General features: G+C 38.5%; 1 protein-coding gene across 14 annotated transcripts in view; it reads right to left on the reverse strand.

The window, feature by feature from the left end:
- HDAC9 (histone deacetylase 9) overlaps window positions 1-20,159 on the reverse strand; it is a 462,548-nt gene that overhangs the window by 98,618 nt on the left and 343,771 nt on the right. For all 14 annotated transcript variants that reach the window (XM_039550208.1, XM_039550200.1, XM_039550207.1 and 11 more), the window contains 3 exons: window positions 17,210-17,317; window positions 4,354-4,409; window positions 4,024-4,111 (listed from right to left, as the gene is read on the reverse strand). In XM_039550208.1, the coding sequence (XP_039406142.1) occupies window positions 4,024-4,111; window positions 4,354-4,409; window positions 17,210-17,317 (252 nt within the window). The remainder of the gene's footprint in view (window positions 1-4,023; window positions 4,112-4,353; window positions 4,410-17,209; window positions 17,318-20,159) is intronic.

The following is a 20,159-nucleotide window of genomic DNA, read 5'->3' on the forward strand; positions in this document are numbered from 1 at the left end:
AAAATCAGGAAACCATAGTGAGCGTGCCCTGGAGACTCCAGATGAGCAGTCATTGAGAAATCCCAGTCCTTTTGTACAATTAGATATTTATACACCGGCTCTTTGTACTCCTTGCCTCAGTGATGGAATCTAGCATCCTGTTTTATGGCGGAATTTTATGACTTATTAACTGCCAACAGTTCATAACCCCTCAGGCTTAATTAACTAGCCTCATTGGCCTCTGAAGAAAGACTAATGTTTAAACTACAAACTAGTATTTTGCAGAAGGATCTATGGTTTACAGAGCTTTTTCACAATTCTTGACAGAACACTAAACATAAGAGTATTCATTGATTTGCCAAGTTCCACTATTGAGGTCAAAGGCTCTGCGACCAGCTGAGTAAATTGGCTTTCTTGAAACATTCAGTTCAGTTCAGTCCCTCAGCAGTTAGATCCACATCAAAAGAGATGCCAGATGCGGAAAGGACTTCATACTTCATTTTTGCAAAATCATGACGGCAACAGTTGAAGACATAGCAATATGATCTCATTAGCTATTAAATCATCTGGCAGATAGGATGGTGCCTTCCACAATCAAGGAGTGACCTTGGCCAGTCTCCATATTTCAAACATTATATAATGACAGTGAATAAAATTCTGTCATTAAATAAAATGCTGACAAAGAAATGCTGACAGTATATCTATAACAAAGGCTGATGATGCAGACTTTTCCTTTTTTTTAGTTTGTTTTCACTACTATTCTGTGTGGTTAGACCCACAAGAATTTTACAAGTGAAAATGAAAAATCCACTTGCCTTTCAGTAAAAGAAAAGTAAAAAAAAAGCCCTCCCTTTGAAATTTCTGATTTAGAGAATTAAGGGGGACACACAAAGTACACTGAATGGTAACACTGTCACTGTCACCCAGTCCATATTTATTTTATAAACAATATGAGGTCTAAATCAAATTTAGTGTCCAAGAGGACACTAAAGGTCACATTTTCCTCAAATAGTGTCCAAAGGTCACATTTTCCTCAAAATGCCTAGACTCCAGGAAGGCTCAAGTTGTACCTCAAGGTGTGCACTGCCGATAGCACAGCAAGCACTGACCATTGCTTGCCCTCCTTGCCAGCTGATGCAGCTCATGAGTTTCACCCACATTGTTCAGAACTCTCTACATCGATTGAGTCCTACTTGTACTGCATTGTGCTTGACTTGGACCTCCTCTGGGACCTCTGTAGGGTAATATTATAAGAGTTTCTTTTCTTTTCTATGTTGAAAGTACTTGAAACAGCATGAGGATGGAGTTACAGCCCAACTGTGACTTAATGCCAAGGTTAAATGTAACACAGACATGCAAAGGAGAACACACTGGTATGAGAGTGTTGGAGATTTCAAGGCAGATAGTGTAGTGTTAGATGGTTCTGACTGGCAAATGAAGTAAAATCTGGCATGCAGACTAATCCCAGAATCCCATTCACTCTTCAGCTGAGACAGAATTAATTGGTTTACTCCAAAACAGACTCAAATCCTGCTAGCATAAATGCAAGTATGGGTGATCTTGGAATGAGGATTTCAACAGCCTGACAAGCTATGCTGGGCACATAGATGGATCTGCAGGGACACAGTAGGACTTCATTTTGTTATTTTAATTAGTCTTTCTTTTCCATACATATTTGGGGCTTTAGATATATTCTTGCTGTAACAGTTTCCAAAAGAGAAGAAAAAATGTTAAATGGGCATAGAGAGATCTTTTTTTCTTTATTTTTTTTCATTATTCAAATCTCAAAGCTAACTTTGCTGCCTAAACTTTAATTCCACTAAAGGCTCTGTTTTGAAGAGCAGTAACTTCTCTGATTAGACAAAGGAATGTGTTCTTTAAGACTGTGATGTTAGCATGTGGGAAATGAGTTCATATTCTGTGCTTAGATCAAATGTATTCACGGTATATAAGTCAGTTCAAAACCTGAGATTTTTCCAAATGGTGGAATGAGGAAAAAAACCCTGTCAGATAGGTCTTTTATTTCAGTGTAGAAACAGATGAAGGGAAGATACATGAAGACATGTAGCAGCTATGAAGACTATACTTAATTTGTAACTAGAATACACTTTAGTGTGTGGGATTGGATATTACTTTTTAATATTTATATTGGAGTAACATGTATAGCTGCCAACTTGCATGGGGTCCTGCTGTGCTAGTCACTATCAAAATATAGTCTTAAAGGTTAATTTCAAGTCTAACATCTGTAATTCCATTCTTTCCTTCAGATGCTCCAAACTCTGTTGGTGGGAATAAAGACATCACTATTAACTAGTTCATTCATTCAGTTTGGCCTGTGATTTATCCATAGTTTGCATGCATAAGAGATTTTCCATATGAATTTTTGTACATCATTGCTCTGCCCATGGAGCAGACTAGGGACTGGACTGCAACTGCTCCAGAAATGAAATACTCTATGTCAGCCACATATTTCTTCCTTTTCACCAGCTGAGTTATTCTGGTCAATGGGACAGTTGGAGAAAGGCTGAAAATTCCCTATCTACTTGCCTGGATAAGGATAGGCAGCTTCACAGGTAATCATTTGCACAGATAATGATTTGCACATTTAACCTTGCCTTGAGAAACTGAAGCTGAATTTCTAAGTGCTTATTGGCTAAGTACATCAAAGGGAAGTATTTTTCCAACAAGGCAAATGTAACATTTACAGACAAAAAAACTTTAAAACATTCAGGAACTTTGAGTAGGTTTTTCCTATTAAAAAAAATGAGAATAAAGAGAGTTCACTTTTGGCCAGAATTTACAGCAATGAACTGAAAGATTCAAGTCAGCAAACAGACATAACATACAGTAGAAGTGAATTTTTCAAAAATAATAGTTTCTGGCAGTTTATAATTATGTTTCTAAATGACAGAAGAACAATCTGAGAAATATTTGAAAAACATTCTAAGAATATTTAACCTACCCATATATTTCTCTACCACTCATTTTTCACTTGCCATTGCTTCTCCCACACTCCCCCTTTCTCTGCTTCTCTTCAACAGTCAGTACGCATGTTTAACTGAACAAAAGTGCTAGATGGTAAGGCCATGACTCCACAATAAGATTTAATTATGAGTGCAGATATGAACAAGATTTAGACTATTAAGCCCTGCACTTCAAAAACCCTTTAACATATTTCGTCTTTAAATCTTTTATCACCTGCAAAAATTAATTAAGTGCAGATGTAACAGGTTAGGTTTTGATGCCAGGGTTCATTTCCTGTCTATGCTTTGTCAGACACCCTATTACACCTAGTCATGAACTGTAGGAAAACAAAAATGGTGCTCATAAATCAGCATTCAACTTTCCTTGGGCTGTGCATTGGGCTGATCCTTTAAGTGCAAGGCAGAGCTCCAATTCATTATTCATGAAAATAATATAGCCAACATGCCAAATGTCATCTGCATTTAAATAATCCATTTGTTAAATGTCTTAAGTATTGTGTAAGAATGCCTTCTATTAAAATACAAGACTAATCCAATGAAGTGGATTTTTAATCACATGTCTTTCCTTCAGGGAACCACCAAAACCTGGCACACATAACTAGAAAACTTCTTGGAGAGAATGACCTGTCGATCTGTTTAATAATATCAAAGTTACACAACAAGTCGAATCATTGTGAACTGGGGAAATTTTGTTACCAATGCAATAACATTCTTTAAAGAATATCTGACGACTTAAAGTTTCTATTCTGTAGGGAAACGTAAATTTGGGTTCTGTAGGGTTATTTTAACAGTGGAAGTATCAATTCATTTAAGGACCATAAAAGTTGCCCTGATCTGTGCCTTCTTCTCATTAAATTGCAGTTAACACCATTAAAGTGAAACATAGATGTTTATAGCTTCAGTACTGCCATCCTGGCTTTAATGAGTTCCCAAAATCAGAGGAAATGCACACCTTTATTGCTTGTAGGTATTAAAAGCAAAAAAGTCTGACATATAAATACAAATTCATTGTCTTTTACCTAGATGCACTTCAAGTGTGATGCTTGCCAGGAATACATACCAGATCTACAATCAATATCTTGCCTATATTTAGCTTGTCTCTCAAGTATTTGGCAGTAATTGCAATCGAATTAAAAAAGCAGAACCCCCTGTGGAATAGAGAAGAACAGAAATAAGAAAGCAAATCAGTCAGGAAAACAGCTATAAATAATGTTCAGAGCATTTTAAAAAATGCTATATGATCTCTGAGGCCATAAATCTGCTTCTGGGAGTACCTAGAAAGCCTTTTCAGTCATCTGCTAACAATTACAGTTCTTCAGAGACATGCACAATGCAGGTGATTGCCAGTAACCTTAGTGCTCCAAGATGGGCAATATTCCCTGGTACTTACATGGCTGTTGATTCTTCAGCATGATGGCCTGGGGGCCTTACAACAGCAAAGCCATTCTGTAAGAGCAAGATAGGTTTTCAATTATCAGCTTAAAAAAATACTTTACTCAGAGCAAAACAGAGCAGCAGGCAGATGGGATTGAAATCTATTAGAGGCTCTTCAGAAATTTTTCTATCCAATCACCCTTTCATAGTACTGCCAGAAATAATACAGTTGAGAACAGTGGCATATAAACTTATATAAATACACACATGCACATACATACATACACACGCAACATGATCTAAAGAGAAGGAAAAAGGCAGGATGAGAAAGCCCTGTTATCAATTCTGCTGTTTAGAATTCACATTTTAAAAGAAGGTCATCTAAGATCATGTAATCTTAATTTGCTCCAATTTGAGATGCTTCAAAATAAAAGTAGTTTGAGGTATACATTTGACATGGTTAGCCATTGTTGACCTTACCTCTGTATGGACTAAATGATAAATTCAGACCCACACACACATAATTTCTAACAGTAGAAAAAGGATGACAATGAATATCCCATATTTCTGCCAGCCATAAATTATACTTGGGAACCTGCCATGCTTGCAAGTTAATAGATTCCCTGAAGTCAATTTCTAACACACTTTCTGGAACTGTATATAAATTTCATAAAGTACAGCACTATGATCAGTGATGACCAAAGAATTTTTTGCCTCTGGAGTCACTGAAGTTAAAAGAAAAATGGACTTTCCATCCTTCTAGTGGGTATGGTAAAGAGAAAATGTAGAACTGCTGGCAAGGTAGCTCTATTCAGAAAGTCAGACTATATATTCAAGAAGCAGTGTCTCATAAGGTTGTGTATCGTTCCAAATTTCTCTTACCAGAGTTAGATTCAGGAGAAACAACACTGCTTCATTGTATTTCCTCTTTATTTCAGCTACCCAAGATGGTCCTTCTATTCAGCTATATATTGGCCATCAAATTAATGACAATTACCACATACATAAAAATAAGAAATTAAAATCTGTACATGAGATATTGGCCCAACTTGCATTTTCACACAGCTTCACACAAACACTTGGTGTGTATGTATGGCTGCACGACCAACCAAGCATTGTATTTTCAAAGAAGAGGAGATAGGAAGAAAAAGAATAAATTCTGTATTTTAATAATCAGTATTAAAGTATTCCAGTTTGATATACTAGAACTTGATAAATGTAAATGTTTCAGCCTTCTCTAACCTGAAAGAAACATAAAAACTTTTACTAAAGAAACATTAAACTTTCATTCAGATTGGTGTAAATACAGAAGAACATGGCAGCTAATATTTACATTGGTTCCTGTGGAATCTGTTTATTTACAATCATATGAATGTGTGTTTTGTGTGCACCAGTGAAATTGTCTACCTGTGTTGCTTCACTGGCATTAATTTATAAACAAAACTACCAGGTTGTAGTATTTAATTTGCTGCCAGATGTAATCCAAGCAGACAGCTGCAAAGTTTTGTGGAGCATGGCCAAAGTTCTATCAGAGTAAACTTAAATTACAATACCAAGGGAGTGCATCTGTAACAGTGGTTCTTCTGGCCACCATTTAAAGAATCTGAGGGATTTGACATCATGACTTATTTTGCATTAACTGTCCACATTAAAAAATCAAACCCAAACAAACAAAATACAACAACCCAACAATTAAAGGTACAAAAATTATACATGTTCATATTCAGGTAGGTATTCCTGGAGATGGGATATAAATCGCCTATAGATCAAGCACACCAGGAAAAAAAAAAAAAAAAAAAAGGCATTGTGGACTTCACTAATTTGCAGAACTAAACCAGCTTTAGACTCTCAGCTAAAACTGTATTCTCTATCCCTCTGAGGGTATTTTAACATTTCCTTCTCACACAAAATATGACTTAGAAAAGAATTTGGCAAAGAACTCTTTTGTAGCATTTATGAAAAAACAAAGTATATTTATGCTGATGAATGTTGTGATAATGAGGTGAAAAAAGACTCAGGAAAGAGGGTATTACTAGAGAAAGAGCATGATGCTACCTGTATTTTGTTCTCTCGATACTTTTAAGAATTTGGAAAAAGTCCATGAAAGGCTTACAGCTGCCCCTGCTCAGCTAACAGCTCATTATCATCTACCTTTATCAGTATTCCCAAAAGATCAATATAATTAAGATGATTATTTCTAGGAGGATTTCATGGGGCAATATAGAGACAGAAAATATCAGCACTGCTGTTTTTGACAACATGACAGTTACAGTATAGGCTTCTCTTCTGTTCCCTTACTTTGACGAGACTCTTTGGAAACCCTGTTTTATTACATCTAGGTAATTTCTGAAATCAGAGCTTAATTATTACAGTTCTCCACCAGGACATAGGATATTCACAACAGGGTCGTGACCACTTTTCATGAGTTTTTACATCACAAAAAGTTCAGTATTCACATGGGAAATTTTCTTTTTAAAAAAAAAGTGCATATGTTACACTGATGGTAAAATATACAGTTGAATTATACCAAACACTGAAAACTAGTTACCATACAGAATTATCAGCAACTTTTGTGCAATTGATAAAACACTTAATTTCTCCTACTTTCAAACTTTGCATGAATATAGCATACATTAGAACAATGGAACATGATTTTTTTTTTATTTAGGAAATTTTTAAATACCAGACAGTGAGCTCAGTAGACAGTAGCAGAGTAGACAGAAAGGCAAAAATCTGCTTTAAAGATAGAAAGACTAACATACAGCAATATGTTGAAAATGAAGCCAACACACATAAATTCAAAGTGTTTTTGTACAGAGCCTTATTTATACTAGGATATAGACACCTTTATAAGTAGACAGAACATTAAACTGACTGACAGACATGAACATTAGAAAAACGATTCATGTCTGTGCCATTATGTGATTACCTTTATTTAAATTTGAGGATAAAGAGTAAAGCCTGAATAGAGATATTCTAAAATCTGTGCATATTTGAACAACAAAGGAAGAGAAGTCTGCCCAGGCTCAGTTTACACAGAAGATCGACTGTAGATAAACCTGCTGAGTTGGACCTTTAATGAAAACTAAGAAAAATGTTAGTCTTTTTCCACAGTAAGCGAAGTATTCTCTTCTTTCATGACTCTAAATAGGTAGTTGGATGCTTGATTTCCAAAGAACAGAGGTGTACATCTGTCTTGGGGTGACTTTGTGATGTGTATCCCATATCACTGCCCTATGCCCAGAAATTAATTCTTGTCCCTTTCTATGCCTCTAAACTGAGCCTGAGAGGGGGAAGGAAAAACTGAGCAAAACTTTTTCAAAGCAGTTTGCAGCTTGTTCAAGGTCACACAGACATAGCAGTTTTTTCCCCAGCTGCGGCAGGGAAGCGAGGAAGCACCCAGCTGGCTGCGCCCAGAACAGTTTTTGGCCAGTTTCAGCTTCTTGTTCTCCAGAGAGAGACTGAGAGTTGAACTTTTTTTCTTCCCTGGAATTTCGGATTTTCTCCCTTTTCTACTGGACTGCTTCAATATCAGAGCACATCGGGAGGACTTTCCACCGAGCACAGAGGGCCTGGCCCTGGGCCAAGCCCCAGCTCCAAGGAGACCAAAGGGAGGACTCTAACACTTTCCCAGGATTTTTCCTTCACAGCGAAATTTTATTCTTTAGCATTATTTTCCTTTTCCTGTGTGTTTGTTAAATAAATAGTTTTTATCTCCTTCACTTTCCTTCGAGGAAAATTTATTTTTCCCGAACCTGGTGGGGGAGGGGTGGTGACCTGCCTTCTCTCAGAGGATATATTTCTAAATTTGGCCAAATCGGCACAATATCCTACTGTGACCTTCTTGTCTTTGGTGGTCGAGTTAATCCTGTTCTGTAGTGTGTGGGGCTACATTGTTGGTCTACATCATGCTTTGGCATCTACTGTGCCTCTCCATGAACCTTTCCAAGACAAGTACTCAAGACAATACCATAACATGCGTGGATAGTCCAGGGCTTGGAATTGACCATCTATTGCAGAGTTCCACTGGTGTTTCAATTACATTACCTCTATATAGGAGGTAAAACTAGATGTAGACAATTTTTCTCTAGAGCAATATGTGGTCATTGTGGCAAGGTGTGAATGACTTTTCTGTTCACATGACAGTGAGGAGCTTGCTCTGCCTTGATTACAAGAGAACCAAGAGTGACCTGGCCTGTCAGGTACTCCAGGTATGGCGAGAAGCCTCACCGAGAAGCAGTGCATACTAGTTTCAGCCTGGTACTACCCTAGTAAAATCATCTGGCTTTTTGTTGACTTCAAGAAAAGCCATTGCCATGCAAAAAATAGCAATAAACCACAGCAGGCATTCCAAGAGCACTTATTGAAGCAGCAGAAGACTCAAGAAGGTTCAATTCCTTCTTGAACATGGGGATGAGTTTGTAAATTTGTTTACCACACCACTCTGTATTTAGATTATGTGGTCCATAAAATAGATATTGAGACACATCTTTTCAGTCTAAGTTTCTAACAACAGGTCTGGAGCTCTTCCTCAGCTTTTCTTCAAATGTAAAAACTCTTTAATTGCTATTAGAAATTGAAGGTCTTCTTGTATTTTAAGCTGTAAACCCCTGAATGAATGAGCAATGCCATCTATGCCAACTATTCAAGAGGAAATGGGCACTGAAAGAGCAGAGGCTTCATATGAAGGAACCCTTTTACTGTGTAGGTGACTGAGCAATAGAACAGGCTGCCCAGAGAGGTTGTAGAGTCTCCATTCCTGGAGATATACAAAAGCCATCTGGATATAGTCCTAGGCAACTAGCTCTAGGCAGCTCTATTTGAGCAAGGGAAGAGGATACAAGGACATTCTGAGACCACTTCCAACCTCACCTGTTCTGTGTATTTCAGATGGAGACCGGGTAACTAACTGGGGGTGTGAATTCCACACTTGAAGCTCAACTTGCTCCTAAGGTTAGGTGTGGGAAGTTTTTAATTTCTACCTACCTAAGTTCCTTAACCTATCTAGCAATTAACTCTTAAGATTACCGGTGCTTAAACAAGGCAGTCTTGGACATGCACTTGTTTTTAGTGGAAAGGTTCTATTTTTGCTTCAGTGCGCGCGTTTCAGAATGCGAATTATACAGAAATGTGTAATATATCACTATAAAGAAATGTATCCGTTTCTCGTGTCAGAATTTATATTCCTTGAGATACAGATATATAGATATAGATAGATATACATAGATATATATATAGATATATATAGATACACACTTGTATCCTTATACAGTCATATAAAACCCCAATTTCTTTATATTTAAAAGGCAGTCCATACAGTGTATCTGACAGGTCTAATCCCTAAAGTGGCCTTAGTGCCATCTTTAACTCTGCTATCTCTGGTGTAGGCAACTCCTACAATAACAAACATCAGGGCTGCTTTAAGTCTTGGCTGCCTACAAGAATCCCTTTGCAACTGGCAGCAGGAAGAAGATAACCATATTCTTACCAGTGCCTTATGGTGTAACACAGTCCTAAGCTATGCCATCCATCAGCGAGGGTAAGCATGAGAATGAGTGGTGTAAGGCTGAAGCAATCCTTGGGCAACTGTTTGGGACAATTTTACAAGCTACTCATACAGCCAGAGCAGGAGCCAGCATTTGGCCCTGGGGGTCTATGAGTGCAGTGAACAAGAACCTGTGATTTAACAGAGCAGTATTAGCAGCACGTAGATTAAGAAAACAGTAATGGACATGAGGGAATACCATTTTGTCTTGCAGAGGAAGCTAGTACACAGAAATGGACATTAAACACTTAACTCTCATGGAAACAAAGAGTTCCCTGCCTGCTTTCCTGAAGTGGATAGCACCAGAAAACACACATGAAAAGTTGGTGCTTGCAGACTAATTTATATACAACCATGATGGCCTGTTTAGCCACAACTAGTGTTAACTACATTGGGGAAGAAAGCAGACAAAAGAGTTTTAAGTACAGAGTGGTCATGGAGATAAGCTATGTACCACACATATAATTAAAGTTATCTGATTATATGAAATAATAACAGTCATTCAGCTAAAAATATAACCATAATTGCTGGGATAGAGTATCTATGAGACGGTTTAATATGAACTTTCACAATTTTTTAACTTTGTAAAAGCAAAGAATACAAAGTACTACCTAAAAAACTGCATTGGTAACTTTGATTGATGGCTTTTATCAATCATTAACAGTAGTAAAATAAGTATTCATTTGTACTGTTTCTTACACACATGCATTGTTCAAAATGCTGTGGCTCGGTGTGGAAAAAATGCCTCTTTTTGTGGCTGTCACACATCACTTGGAATTTGTTTTCAAGTAAAAGGAGATTTTTATAGGGCAGAGGGTGAAAAGGTAGAAACAAGGGTAGGGCAGAGGCTGCAGGAGAAATACTGTCCAGGAGGTACCTGAGCACAGAGCACATTCCAGGAAAGGAGATTTTTGTAGGCAAACAGAGGAGCTTTGTGGGGTTTTGTGTTGTACAGGCCACCATGGAAATCTGCTGGCCTGAAGCTTTACCAGAAGGAGGACACTGTGGGACTAGGGAGACATTGTTTTTGCCTATTTTGTCTTTAGAATGGTAATTAATTTTAGGTTTTTGTTGCAAGAAAACATAGCAGTAGAGCTGTGAAATATGGCTGAAAGGTTTTTATTCAGAATACTTTTAAAACCAGAAAACTAAGAGGGGGAAAGAGGAGGTTGATTAAGCTAATTCTGTTTATTCACTAGATTAGTACTACTTACCACACGGTGGATCTTCCACAGCCCTGTGTGACAAAGGCCTTGAGAAGAGTAAAAACCAAGCTCATTTGGAAGGAGAGTTTCAAGTTCAATTTAAGTCATCTATGGATTATATAAGGACACCAGAGTAGCAATGACCAAACTCAGGAGGTTTACTTTGGTATTGATTCAACCTGACGTATCAAAAAGAACCATCCCAGGAACGTATCAGATTCTAGTTCAGGGGAACCTCATTTCAATTGCATTCATTCTGTTAAATGACCCTTAACTACCAACAGGGCAACTTTACACGTGTGTGTTTGTGTGTGTGTGCACACATATATGATAAGGTAGAAAAAGAGCTTGTGCTTGATTCAGCTGAAGTGGATATTCAAGACAGTCTCAGACCATGCTTTTAACTTATGTGCCTTTTTTCTTGAGTGTTCTTTTGAAAAATTGCTTCTTAATTCATTCAAACTTTTTTTTTTTTAAGCAGGGAATAATCATACAAATCCTACCAGCTCTTGATAGTTTTTGTGTAGGTCTCCTCTGTTTCAAGTTTGTCAAATTAAAAATATACGGCACTACATGTTTCTATCACAGAAAAAAGTGCTACCACCACCAAGATTTACATATTTAAAGGATATGCAAAGTAAACTAGACCATAATCCTTATTATAGGTTCTGTACTTAAAATAATTAATCCTAGCTTATAATAGTACCGAAGGAGTCATCTGAGGCTGAAGAAGAATGTTTCAGCAATCTTCCTTTGTATTTTCCATGGCTACATGGTCTGCTCTGGCAGTGAGTTTTCTATGATGATGGAAAGTCATCTCCCATTGGGAGAATTACTCCCATCTCCCCTTTGGAAACTCCTTCCAAAAAGAAGTTCTTACTAGGTATACTCTTTTTTAATGATATTTTTCACCTGTGTGATTTTTATTCCTGCCAGCCAATTTATAGATATTGAGGGACAGGCAGAGAAATGTATACATTGTTATCAGAAAATAAATTAAGACACATTTAATGTTCACAAAACAACACACAATGAAACAACTATTACAAGAATAAATAACATTTTGGAAGACATTATTCAGGGAAGTACCATTATTGCAAAATTATCACACTAAATTAACTGAATTCCAGCTTTTTAAATGTAGTATTAACCATTTCATAAACACCTAACATATGGCAACAAAACAGGTGGCAGGATAAATATGAATAACTTGGTTAACAAAATGAAAATAACAGCAGTCTAAGCTTTTTCAGGAAAAATAAAAAAAACCAATTTGGCAAGCTAAGTCCTGAAGATAAGATTCTTTGCAAGTTCTAATAGTTAGAAATGAAATCTGAAACTCAAAAAAACACAGATGCAGAAATTTTCCTTATTTTCCTCCAAGACATGTCTAATGTGGGGTTTGTACAACCTCTCTACTTGCCCAGTTGGGCAGCAGGAGGGACATGCCTGCTGTGTAGGACACATGCAGAGGCAAGGGAAGAGTCTCCTGGTGCCTAGCTGCCTGTGAGTGAAGCAGCACAACAGCAGGGAGGAAGGTGAACTGAGCTGAGCATCACAGTCAATGTAAGAGAAGCAGCTGGGCCGGGCAAAAAATGAGAAGGGAGGGGAGGACAGCATCTCCCAGTGCCACATCCTTTGGCAATGAAAGAGAGGAATGAGAGCCTTAGGAGACACTTCCAGGAAAGAAATGCTCTCTCTCTGCATGTTTGTGGGCCCTCTTTCTGAAGGCAAGGTCATTGAGTAGAGGCTAGAGACAATGATTTCCAAGTTCATGAGCCATACTGCATGCAAGAAATCATATGCTGGGCACTACCTCTATTTCTTCCCCAAGCACTAAGGAATATATCATAAGACTTCTCTTATCTGATAAAATTATTTATTGGATATAACTAATGACTGTGGTGGAATTCTATTCACCCAGATCCACATACTCCTCTCTTCTAAAAATCTGTAGTCAGGCAGCAGAGTATGAGAAGCTTTCTACATAAATCTGTCGGGGAAATGATAAATGACCAAACATAGATACATAAAAACAGACAGACAAGAGAGGTGTGGCTCTGATTCCACATAACATAAATACCTCATTGTGCATCAGCAGCTTTCCTAATTCTAAACAGCTCAAAAAAAGGTAACCTTCATGTAATAATTAGGCTCACCTCCTATTGTAATATTACCAAGATGACATTCCTCAGACATGTAAATAAATTAAGGAAAAAAGAAAAAGCATAGCCTTTGACTCAGTATAACATCACATGCAATTCTTTATTCTCTATTAAATATTACCTCAGAAGTGTATCAAATGGATATTAATGACTGCTCATTATATTATTAAGCAGCCCCACAGAATGCTTAATTTTAACAGTTGTACATAATTAAATAAAAAACATCCAGATTAAGACATCCCAGAGAAGGGACAATTTGTCCCGATTTAAAAAAAAAAACCAAAACAACCAAACCAAACCAAACCAACAAAAAAAAAACCCACCAAAGAAAACTCACCAAAAAAACCCACCAAAACCCCAAACCAAAACTCCGCCCAAAAAAACCCACCACTGTTAATTACTATTGCAGCTATTGTTTTACCTCTCTAGTACTTTCATACTCATCCTTTTCCCAGTGATCAAGGAGATCAAAGAAATCTGATGTCTCACAAGGGGTTTGAACTACAGCAAAGAGAATTCCTCTAAATTCCTGGTCAGTTTTTGAACACTGTCCAAATCAGATGAACAACATGTTGCTGTTCTCAATGAGACTTGTGTGCAATGGGACTGATAGTCTCAGGAAATTCAGAATAAAGAATTTTTTGCCTTGTATATGAGTTTGACTCATGCCCAACTCTGTAATGAATCTCCCAATTGTTTTGCAGACTTTTCATGGTTTATTTTGCAGTCTCTTTTCTTAGCAACATGTACCTATAGCTCCAAACTACTACTATCACTTTGCGCAATAGCAAATGATATCAGTTAAGACCATGGAATAAGCATAGAAATTGAAATGTCCTGTCCTTCCTGAAATTAACTTTATTTGTCAAATCCCAGTCAATATAAGGTACTTGATGTTTGTTTCCACATTCTATCTAGGCACAGTTGTAAAAAATTGGGTTTTAAATTGAATTCATGTCTAAAAAATAAAATATTATATTCAACTTATCTTAGGAAAACCATGTTACTCTTTTTTGAATATACATATTCATTCATCAAGATATAAGAAATTTTTGGGCTGCCTGTACCTAACTACACCTATAAATCTGATAATCCTCATGTCAGAAAAGCACTTGTTAAATTAATTACTTCAGCTTCTCATTTCTGAGGTTTTTTGTCTCATGATTTTGTCTACACTAGACAGTTCTACTCTGAGATTATCGTAATGTCACCATGGCTGTTTCAAAAAAAGGCATCTGTGATTCTGCAGTGCAGTGGGTAGATCTTCCACTGCCTTCTCTGCTTCAATCTGGAGCACTGCTCTGTGGTTACTCATTTCTGTGTATTGTGGGTCTGCCACCGTGAACTTCAGGACACACAACTCTTCTCAGAGAACTGTGGGATTTCAGACAAGTCAGTATGTCCTGTCTCATCATTTATCTTTTTTTCTTAAGATGACACCAAACTGACAGTACACCGTCTGATAGCAATCCACTGTAGTAAACATCCAGGGAACTCTACGGTGTGCTTCTCCACTGCTCTCATCTAGCTGTTAACATGTTGCAGAGCTGTTAAAGCTTGCATGCAATTCTTGGAATCCTCCAAAAATTCTGAGGCTGTAGCAGATCATTCCAGATCCCCATCAGAGCTTAATCCTCCCACTCAGTGCTCACAGTCAGAACAGGCCCTAAATGGTTCCTTCGCATGCATGTTTGCTCAATGAATGCACGTGAAAGTGGTCAACTTCATCTTCTTCCCCTTAGATTTTCACAAGTACATTACAAATCTGGTATTTTCCCTAACAGAAACAGCTCATCAACTTACTTTGCTACAGATAAAATGGCAGCAAGATGAAAAAGGAACATGTAAAGGCATAAAGGTAGACTGGAACATACAGATCTATGGGTGTAAAATCTTACGGAGATTGTAGAGAGCTCCAGAAAACACTGCAAAAATCCCCCTAATGTAATTTACGATATGAGAGTATTGAGAGCAACTTGCTAGGAAACCCTGGGTTTGAATGGATGCAGTGACAAAGCAAACATAGGAAGACTGACGAAACAGCTAATGTCAGGATTGTTGCATTTACAGAAATTCTGCTAACATGCTTTTCTACTGACAGTCAGGCATTAATAACCCTTCCATAACATTAGATTAAAAATACCACATGAAGATTGATAGTTCATACAGATGCAATAGTGTCATGTAAATCGCTGGGCTTCATGTTGGAAGTCTAGGAGCAGGTTAGATAAAAACCTATCAGGAATGGTAGGAATATTCACAGTTCTCTTTCACAGCAAATCCTTTCCATTTCTGTTTTTCTGATGATTTGTTCTAAACTAGCTACTGGGTGTATCTACTGAACAACTGCCTTTCCAATGTCTCAACTGCAAGTGGCATGAGACTGGTTCAATTCTCTGCATTGTAGAAAAAGATTCTATTTAGGATCAACAATAATGTTACAGTAAACTACAAAATAGTTCTAAATATAAAGTATGTAGTACTGAATATAAAACATCTGTTTACAGACTGCTGCAACACCAGTAGCAAGAGAAATCTCGCAATAGCTGCTGATTCTTTTTAGCTGTCTATCACAGACATAAATAAGCAAGAGCATTCACACTCTGAGAGTCACACCACAAATGTACAGAGGTAAGTGGTAAAGATTCTGTAGTGGCCCCTGCTCATGTCAAGTACACACAAGACACACTTCATTATTATTATCAAAACTTGCTTTTAAATTGCCTTAGAGACTGGTGTCTGTCCTACAGTTGCCAAAGATAAAAACTAGGTAAAAAATCCTTCTTCACTTTCATTAGTTTTGTGTATGGAACAACGCACAGTGAGTTACATATTCTACTGTGCCCAGAAGATCTTAAAGGGGATGAAGAACTCATCAGAAAGGATACATAACAGGATCCCATACAATGCACCCCGTCCTTGATCTGAGATTTCAAAATTTGTACACTTTGTGTGGTACCTGGTTTATCATTTCAGTGTTTGAACATAAAAGTTTGGTAACTGCATTTGATTATGTCAGAACTATAGTACTGCATTTCACCTGATTATGATGTCATTGGTACAACAGATATGTTCTATATCTATCTACATATATACATAAATGTATGTCCCCATTCCCAAACAAGTAGATAACATATTTTGATTGAAATAAGAGCGAGAGACAGGAAGAAAATTCTCCAAACAGAATTTAGAGTTTTAAAAATCATCATTCAGTGCTAATTTTAAAATATTTATTTCCATCTTGATTCTGGAAATAGGAATGAATCCATTAGTATGTGGACTGGAAAGTGAATAAACAGTTTCATTAAGGAGACATGTTAGCTCCAACAATGTTTATTGGGGCAAACCTGCACTCCGGCTGCATATGGTGTACCTTTAAATAGGGCCGTTAAAATACCAAATAAAATGTCAAAGTCTGTCAGGTCTGGAGCTTTTATAAATTGTTTAGACTGGCGGTAATTTGGGTTCTGTACATCATGCCTTGCGGATCCCGCGGCACGGAGATAGGAGCGGGAAGGGGCCCGGCAGGAGCGGGGGCACACGGGCTGGGAGCCGGGCACCGCCTGCCCGCCGGGCACCGCCTGCCCACCGCCCTCCTCGCCAGCCGCGCCCTCTTAACCCGGCGGCTGCCGCCCCTCTCGCTGGGTGGTATCCCGAGGTTACGCACGTGACTAAACAGCCACATTAAAAAAAAAAATATTTAAAACTTTACTTCAAAGGCAGTGCCGCAGCCGCTGGGCAGAGATGTGCACTAACTTCACCTCGGGCTGCAGCACCTCCGCGCTGGCACTGCCCACGGCCGCTACAGCTCATGCAATGCCACGCCTTCGCGGCCGCGCTGCCGGCTCTCGTCCCGCCGCCCTCCCCGGAGCCGAGCGCTGGAACAACGCCGCCCTTCAGCCCCCCGTGCTCCCGGCCCGCGCGGCGCTCCCACCCACGGCGCGGCCCGGACCTCACCTTCAGCTCCCGGGAGGCCACGCGGGCCGCCAGCTCGATGACACAGCCCACCGCCATGCGTGCCGCCCCGGCGGAGTGCAGCTCGTTCCAAACGGTGTCACTGTCCACCTGAGCAAACAGCCGGCCCCGGGAGGAAGGCAGGGGAGAGGGGAGAGGGAGAGGGAGAGGGAGAGCATGAGAGAAAACAAACCCGTGAGGGAGGGCTGGCAGCGTGACAGCCCGTGTACAATAACATCAGTCTTCCGTGCTGGCCAGCTGAAAGGCCTTCTGGACATGGCTTTGCTTATGCTTTTTCTCTGCACGGGCTTCTCCAATGGAAACACATTCCTGTCATGCCTCGCTGCCATTCCCTGTTTAGATTTCTCATTACAAACACTGTTACATCGGCCGGGCCGGGCCTGCTCGCCAGACGCTCCTCAGGCCAGCTGGCGAGGTGACGGGGACCTGCCAGGGCCGGGACCATCGAGAATGTCCATCGGGAATGTCCATCGGGAATGTCCATCGGGAACAGCCACCGCTGCCCCAGCAGCGTCATGGGCAGCCCGTGCCACCAAAGCTCATCAGTGGCACATCAGTGGCCCCTTTCGTAGGAACAAAAGAGTAGTAACCACTCGTTTTTTCTTCCCAGGCAGTTGTTTATAAGTAACAAATTGGAACAATTAATTGTTACGAGTAATTTCGGCAGTCACTCTTGCCATAGACAGAAAATGGAATTACATAAAGCAAGACCCTTGCTGTATCTCCAGTTTTGATGAGGTAATAAGTTTGGCTGGAAGGCTTTACTTTGTAACAGATGAATGAGTGTTTTTAAAGCAGATAAAGTTATCTTTTGCACCTTCTAAATGAGCAAGTGTGACATATAAAACATTATATATATATGTAAGGGTGGCTAAGCAGCACTGCTTTACAGCGTCAGTCAGTATGCTAAAATTCTACTTTTGAAATCTATTTTTAATACCTCCTTATTTGCAGAAACATACCAAAACATAGAGGTGAAATGCTGTATATCCCTATATATATATTTCCTATTATGTGAAGCAGACATGATGGTGTTAAATAGTCTGAAAAAGTTATCCAGAGAGACAGCCAGACTTCCTTGATGCTCCGTGGGAAGTGCATTTAATTGTATCATACCGTACAAATTTATCATGAAAAGAAAAACGTTTAGAAATAGACAAAATACTGTGGCAGATGCTATTTGGATGACTTCCAAGCACACTGAGACATGTTTTCAGTTTGAACCAGAAGCTTCTGTTCCTAATTCCTTGGAAAAAAAAAAAAAAAAGGAAAGAAATCAAGTAATTGAAAATGGATGCAACTGCTACTCGACTCTGGAAGTTCTGAGGAATTTCTCTGATTACTCATTTGAAACAGAAAAAAGGCTTGATCTAAGCTTGATCTTCTCTACACCTGTCAAATGTCCTCGCCATTACTGTTACAATAATATTATATTTCAAGCTACTAAAATGATCTTATTTTTCAGTGTCCTGGACCTGATTTTTCTATCATTTTGATCAGTTTTGCGTGCATGCAGCAGAACTAATGAAAATAGTTTGTATTTGCAGTAGATCTGAATAAGAAAACTGATTTTGCTTGCAAAGTTTAGAATAACAGTAATGACAGCACACTGTGTTTTCATCTGAGAAACTCAAAATGTTGTACAAACACAATTATCAGCCTGATATGGGATGATTTATTATATTTGTTTTGTAGATTGATAGCTTGTGATTTAAAGAAATTAAGTAGGTTTCCAAAAGATGCACACTAATCAACAGTTACCAAGAAACAAGAAAGAAACCAAGTAGTAAAAATATAGTGACATATATAACATTAGGCAGACCTTCAAGTTATCTCTCTATTGCTTTAAAGGAACTGTGAAAAAAATTTCATTTCTACAGGTAATCAGGAGATAAATAAGTAGAGGTCATTGGTTAAGTCAATTTAATCAAACCATAATAAAGTTTGAAAAATATTGTGCAGTATTTTAAATAAAGAAGTATCAGCAAGAGGGCTGGGAGGGAGTACTTTCTTACCATTTTTATGGCTAGCAAATTAAGGTTAACGTGAAGGAGTGGCTGATGAAAATGATTCAATGGCAGCTGCTTCATACACCAGGGCATGAGCAGGAGCAACCTGCATCCTCAAAGGGACTATGATTCATTTCCAGGAACGCTGATTAAGTTAAAATTGTAACCACAGCTTGAGAGTACCCACCCTTAAGACAGTTGTCTGCTCTGACACATGAGACTGCAGTCTCTCCATCTGCTGAACGCTGAGCATTGGCCAGGGTACAGCATTTATCATTTTCTGCTTTCAGCTGAGTGTGAGGAGACTGAACTGGGACAATAAGACCAAGTATCTTCCACTGAAAAATTTCCCTTAGACCACTTGAATGACTGCAACCTTAATTTACCTGGACTGGTAGAAGAAATGGGCAATCAGGAAACAGAACAGTGTTTCCTGAGAAATTTTCAAAAATTACCACCTGAATGAATGCAGGAAATTCAGGATATTTTAGCTAATCTCTTGGGCATGGTACATGTAATGAGTAGTAAATTCTTAAAACTAGGGGTAGCTAACTGAAGCTGCATACTTTAATGCATAGTTACTGTAATACAAGAAATGTAACATACATATATGAATAATTACCCTGAAAAGGCACAGTATTACAAACTTAGGTATCAAATACTATTTCATATTTTTGCAAAATTAAGACTGAATTTATGAGGAACATCTCATGAAGAACAACCTAGAAGAACCTGCATCACACAGCCAACCCTTTAGCTGTAACAACTAGAAAATGCCATCTCACTCCATTTTATATCTCTATTAATTCTATGTATTTCCTTCAATGTTTCAGGTGTTTAAACAGAGATTTTCTTTTAGTGTTACTTAATGTTTACTTTGTAAATTGCTGTTGAAATACAGTAGTATAAATGGCAAACCCATT

The sequence above is a fragment of the Corvus cornix genome, chromosome 2 (genome assembly GCF_000738735.6).
Source record: "Corvus cornix cornix isolate S_Up_H32 chromosome 2, ASM73873v5, whole genome shotgun sequence".
In the NCBI taxonomy this organism is placed as follows: domain Eukaryota; kingdom Metazoa; phylum Chordata; class Aves; order Passeriformes; family Corvidae; genus Corvus; species Corvus cornix.